The sequence below is a fragment of the Rhipicephalus sanguineus genome, chromosome 1 (assembly GCF_013339695.2).
Source record: "Rhipicephalus sanguineus isolate Rsan-2018 chromosome 1, BIME_Rsan_1.4, whole genome shotgun sequence".
In the NCBI taxonomy this organism is placed as follows: Eukaryota; Metazoa; Arthropoda; class Arachnida; order Ixodida; family Ixodidae; genus Rhipicephalus; species Rhipicephalus sanguineus.
In genome coordinates this window covers 222019051-222025162 of record NC_051176.1, presented here as the reverse complement: position 1 = coordinate 222025162, position 6112 = coordinate 222019051, and the positions used below count along the sequence as shown (strand labels likewise).

The window sequence follows — 6112 nt, the reverse complement described above, 5'->3', positions numbered from 1 at the left end:
ATCCTATGGATTCATTTTATAGTAGCATTCACTCCTAGAAATGAATGCGACAATTTTTATTGACCTGAGAAAAAAGAGGAAATTACAACAAGAACGCGCGACAATATTCTCACACGCTACACAAGGCCCAGGAGGCCGCATTATTGTTTCTAGAGTAAAAAAAATTTCTCTGAAATATTAGCTTGCTTTGTTCTCTTCGCTGACGTGTATTATCAAAGGCGTCAAAATAGAAGCGCTTCTTCCAAAGCATGACGTCATCTTTTATTTCCAACGATAGGTCTGAGAACGGTCGCACGATGCTTGCCCGCCCATCATCTGTGCGTGCCTGTTCTCGCGTATATGGCCATGCGCGAGCAACTCGTGAGCCTGCGGCTGCAGCGCGCGCGTACCGGCGGACGAGCGCCGTCTCCGAGGCATGCCCGCGGCTCGCGCACTGGGCCAACGGCGCGCTTCCCAAAAAGGGCTCCGGTCCGGGAAATCCGAGCTCGGAGCGCGGAGTCCCAAAACGGGCCGCCCAGAGCCGCCCCCTTGCAGCCGGCCGGCGGCGCAGCAAAAAAGAAACGCGGCTAAAGCCTCGCAGGAGCACCTTGTTGGCAGCAGGCGACCAGCACGCCCTCACGCGGCCAAGTCAGCCCTCTGGAAGGACCTTCAAGTGGCGATCCCTGGCTCTGCTCACTTCGACGTCGAGGGCTCTTACCGCTCACTGGTGTGGTGTGTGAGTTCTGGTTCCCCGGTGCGCGGACCCCAGCCTTGCCCACACTTCGACTCCATTTCGACGAACTCGGCTCTGCTGAAGAAGACCGATCATGACTAGCAGGAGCAGCAAGTACATGTACAAGAGCAGCGGAGGCGCTGGAGATATCTCCATCGAATATGGCACCGACCTCGGCGCACTCACCAGGCTTGAGGTAGGCACGCACCGGGCACCGGCCGGTAGCCAGCTGCACGACGAACCGCCGCTCTTTCGCGGGCTGCGGTTTGTCTTCGCACTGCTGGACAGGGGCGCTCAACCACGCAAGGGAGTACAGGCGGGATCTCTGAATGCCTCTTTCACTGGCATCAATATAAAGGGGCTCAATGGGCGCTTACCTGGACGAAGTAGAGCACAAACGCTGGTCTCGCCTTACCCTCTGCCACCGTTTCAGCTAGGAGTCTTGTCTTCCTGACAAAGTCAAGCTTCCTGAACGAAACTGTGGCGAGGGCTGAGGTGTCGCCTCGGTGCGCTTGACGACTACGTAGAGGGCAACGGAACCTAGCTCATTCAGATCAGGACAAGACGTTCGTCGCGGACCTACGTTGACCCGTAATTAAAGACAGAAATCATGACAGGCAAATCGAAAGAAGAGTGTATAGGATAGCTGAGAGGTATTCCATCTTGAGAGCAACAGAAACCGCGACGACAGTACGTTTATACAGTCCTCTTGCAACGTAAAGTGAACGGAATACATATTTGCTGAAGCGCTCACAGTCGCGTGTGAGAAAAATCCCGCCGTTAGACGCAAAACTGCCCTGTGAAACGCTGAAAAGTGCGGGGAACTTCAGACGCACTTAGCTTGCTTGTGAGCCTTCGAACAGGCAGAACACACGTGGTAGTGTACATGCACACTGACTCTCGTTTAACGTAGAAAAGAGAACGGATAAACGTCTGAACGTAGTATCAATAGCTACCCGGAGGACGAGTTTGCACAACTATAACGACAAACAGAGGCAGCGCAGTCGAGCAAATAACCACAGGGAATGCGAATTATAACTTTCTTTCCACATTCCCCTTTGGAAAGACAGGCTATTGAGTTCCCAATTTCCACGTAAAACGAATATGTATACTACTGTGCTTTTTAGCCGCGATTTTCTGTCCTGACGGTGCATCGGGCGGAACGCATACCCAGCACGGCCCGGTGTTGCTTCAGATACTGACATCTGGTGCTTATTCAGTGTTCATTGCCTGCGCAAGGTACCTGGTGTTGTGGAGTTTGGATTGCGCAATGCGTGCTTTCTGTCGAACCTTGCATACACATGGCGACGCCTTTGCTCATCAGCATTGCATAAGTACAGTATATACGACGCCGAGCACGGACAGCTAACACCGCAGATATTGCTGTTATGTTGAGGTGACGTGCATTTGAGGCTCCAAGTTTAAAAAATTGGAGCATGATGTCGTGCTGTATAGAGCAAAATTACAAGCGAGCATTCGTTGAAGCTTTGTCGATTCATCCGCTCGCCTAGTCATTGACCTTGCGTGAATGCTAACGTAAGTACCGAAAAAAACACTAGAGAAGATACAGAATGGAAATAATTCTAGTCTGCACGCCTTGTTGAGACGTCAAACGTTATCGCTTTATATCTTTGGGAGTGAAGACTGATGGCTGCCTGTAGCGGACTTGCAAAATTACACCGCCTGATTTGGTCATGGCATCGGGTTTCTTAGATTTTCGCTTTGTTGGGCATCAGCAACTGAAAGACCGGGTTGAAATGCTGCTTTCTCTTCAGTGCATTGTTTTTTCATGCGCATAAAATATCAAGACGAAAAAAAGAGGCAAAAAAGTGAAATTTTTTTTCTAGTGATAATAATAAAGAAAAGCATCATTTTAGGGAGGCCAAAGTACAGCACCTAAAGCTCCGAAACAAAACATCTGGAGTACAGTAAACACAATACAGCATGTACAGACTGTTAGAATACTTGCGTTTAGCGATTGTGTTCCTAATACTTGGGATCACAGTACAAAAAATATGATATTGGAGGGTGCTTCTTAGGCAGGCTTATTTAGAAAAAGCAATAACTTTAGGATGCGCCAGAACCAATCCCGCCTGGATTTGCAAAAAACAAAAAACATGAAAAAGCAAAAAAAAAAAAAAGAACTTGTGCAGCCCGTTTATTTCGTTTCCGTTACTTTCTCAGCGTAATAAGTACTACTTTTTCCAACCAGAACTGGAACACTGCCGATTACAGTGCTAGCATGTAGAAATCACTTGTTTTGCGTGCGTTAACACTTGTTAAATGGGCAGGCACACATCTACTCTGAATGCAGGAATCTTGGCGGTAGCACCAACTTGCAAGACTCAACAGGAGCTTTGCGCTTTCGAACAACCTGCATGCTCTGACCAAAGAAAATAGGCGAAGCCACGAACGAAGCGGCCGCTTTTTGGGCCGCCAAGTGGCGCTTGTGTGCCTGCATCGTTTTGTCTCGTTTTCGCCAGGCACGGCGTAAGCTTCTCGCACACTGAAGTGCACGCTGCAACGTTTGCGCAAGACAAAAGTCACGTGACCTTCTTTCGTCCTGTGGCGGCATGTCTCTATTTGGAAGCGCTAAAAGAGACTATTACGAAAGGATGTGGCTGCTCTTCGGGCTCGAACGGACTCGGGACCTCCAGAGTCTTGCGTCAGTGGTGCCACCTGGATTACGCCGCTTCCGGAGAAAGTGCCGAAGGGTTCTGGCGATACTTGCAGCAATACGTTACCGCAGGGTGGTATATATAAACTTAGGGGAAAAAAAGGAAACGCAAAGCATAGCCTTCAGTTGATCTACCTGCATTGTGTAAATTATAAGTAAATGGATATAAAAATGGTAATTTTCTGAGTGCGTAACAACTAGCGGTTACATTTAAAAATGCTTTGTCGCAGAGGTCTGGAGGTGCTGTGCCAGCAATATCCCATGTGACATGCGCGCATCTGACTCAATTTCCAAGCTTTGAGCTCCAGCGGCCGAGCACCTGAACAAGAACACAGGTGCACTTATTTTGCCGGAAAGTTCTTGGCGGGAGCTCTGGTCTGAATCACACAGGATCAGCGGATGCTCTACTATAAGGCAGTATGCGGTTTCAAGCAAGGTGCTCGGAGGTCAACGGTGAAAAATATGTGCATAACCCCAACACGCATCCAGGCACCAAAAGAAGGGCTGATCCTTAACATTATAAAATTCGTGGGCCTTTAGCGGCGCCCAGGTTCGAGCCCGGTAACCTCGACGCACAGATGGATATTCTGAGATAAGGCCGCCACTGCGGCTCAAAAAGCAGCGTAGGACTGTGCGGTACTTCATTCTCGCTTCTAGGGTGGTAATTAGGTTATGCTACTAAGGTTAAGCTATCAAGCTAAGCTTAATGCCGTTATGCTATCGTTAACCATAGTATAACGTCTCATTACACTGAACAAGATATTGCATGTACTTTAGTAAGAATATACTGCAGACAAAAGCAATGCTGCAAATTTTGCATTGTAAGCTATATGGTGGAAACTTTTCGAGTTGTAAGGATGAAAACATTCCACAGATAACACGTGCTCTGTCATGCGTTACATGACAGAGCGCGTACACGCTTGACGGTGTCAATAAGAAAGAGCAAAATGTAAGATCACTTATCGATTCATATTTTTACCCAATCGACAATCAACGGATTCATGTCCTATAGCTCCTGACAGAAATGCTGCTTTGGCAGCGGCAAAACGACTCTTGAGTACAGCAGTAAACGTAGCGCCTCCGAGCGGGCCAATTCGTCAGCCTACGATTCTCGTAGCTCCATACGTGTAAAGCGAGGTTTACGCAAGTCTCGCCGCTAACACGTGGGCGAAGGAAAAACCTACATCAATCGTTCCAGCCGCGTTTTACTCTAGCCCCGCGAAAGTGCCCCAAAAACTTAAAATCGGCACTACTCTCTCTGGCGAAAATTATGACTCTGGTTTGTAGAATATGTAATTTGACGTGGGAATTCGGTAACTAGGAGGTAATCATACAACGCCGAATAAAAAGAGCCACACAAGTACGGTTGAGCTGATGTTACGATAGAGTATGCCATATGACGGATGCTGGAATGAAACCTTTCCAACTTTAATGTCGAAGTATAAGTGCGCTGGAATAAGTGACCTACATACTTTGCGTTTTAAGTTTTTTTACAACAAAAAGGCACGGGACTATACAATAAACGTGACGCTTTGAAAGGCGCACATACATTGGTGGAAGGTACAAAATAAAATGCAGAGGACTGTGGGATTCAGTTTTCTAAGTGAGTTCTGCCAGTAGTTATCGTATGCTTTGCAATCACTGTGTTTTGATATGCTGCGAAGGTGGGTCTGGCTGAGATGAGCCGCCTTGAATGCTAGCATTCGTGAACGCCTCCTGTCGTCGATATGCAGAAAAGGATGCAAATGCTGACGTTCATTTTAACACAAGGTGCGTTATTAGAATAATCTCTCCAGTGTTGGGACCCGGAAGAATGCGTGCTCTGTTAATTCAGGTTTCATCCATCGACTCGTATCACACAGTCACAGCGCGTACGTAGAGCACAGTGTTTCATGTTGCCGACCTGTGTGCACCGACTGCGAATCGAACAGGCGTGAAAAGTGGGAACACAACTTTTTTTTTTTTGGTCAGTTCGCGCCAGCGAGCTGTCCCATTGAGCGATTGAAAGGCCGCGTGAGGTGGAATCGGGGTGCTTTACTGTCATATCTAAGATCGCTGGCCTCCAGCAGGTGAGCTGGCGATGCCACCGTCACCAGGGCAGCGACCTTTAGGGTCTTGAGAGGCCACCGCTCTTTTCGACGTTCGTTACCTGCCGGCGAACAACCGACGGTTTGCCAGCAAGACCTCCAGCGAGGGAGCGCGCTCGCCTGTGGGCAGCTCTAAAATTTCAGGCAGCGAGCGAGGAAAGCGGGTGAGGAGCGATCGGGCGTGAGCTCACCAAGAAAGCGCGCGCACACCACCGGCGTAGGAACCGTCGTCAGCTCCGACGCTAAATTTGGCCACTGCCCGGTGATCCCGTCGGGTGTATTTATAAACGTCAGCAGGTCTCCTCGGCTTGCCAGGCCCTCCTGGGCAGCGGGGTGGCGGCGCTGCCTGGTGGAAACAGAGCGTGGCTCTTCGGGCGGCGGCGACTCCTCCTCGCCTTGTCTCGAGCGCCATGCACAACGCGCCGCCACGTCATACGCGACGACCTCTGTCACAGCCGTCCTTTCTGGACGACCTGTCCTTCTATTTACGCCCGCCGACGACGAGGCCCTTCCCGGTTTGGTCGCCGACAGTCTGCACTTGGGATGGCAAAGCAACGGTTCGCGACGCGTTTGTATCGCCCGGCCAAATAATGCTGGACTGCACGAACAAGTCTCACGTCGGTCCTGACCATTGAC

The 6112-nt window shown here is 49.6% G+C and overlaps 1 protein-coding gene across 1 annotated transcript in view; it reads left to right on the top strand.

Annotated features, from left to right (window-relative positions):
* The first annotated feature begins 634 nt into the window (after positions 1 to 634).
* The window catches only part of LOC119372748 (paramyosin), a 30062-nt gene continuing 24584 nt past the window's right edge, over positions 635 to 6112 (top strand). The window contains exon 1 of the mRNA XM_037643154.2: positions 635 to 908. Coding sequence (XP_037499082.1) covers positions 807 to 908 — 102 coding nt within the window. The 5' untranslated portion in view covers positions 635 to 806. The remainder of the gene's footprint in view (positions 909 to 6112) is intronic.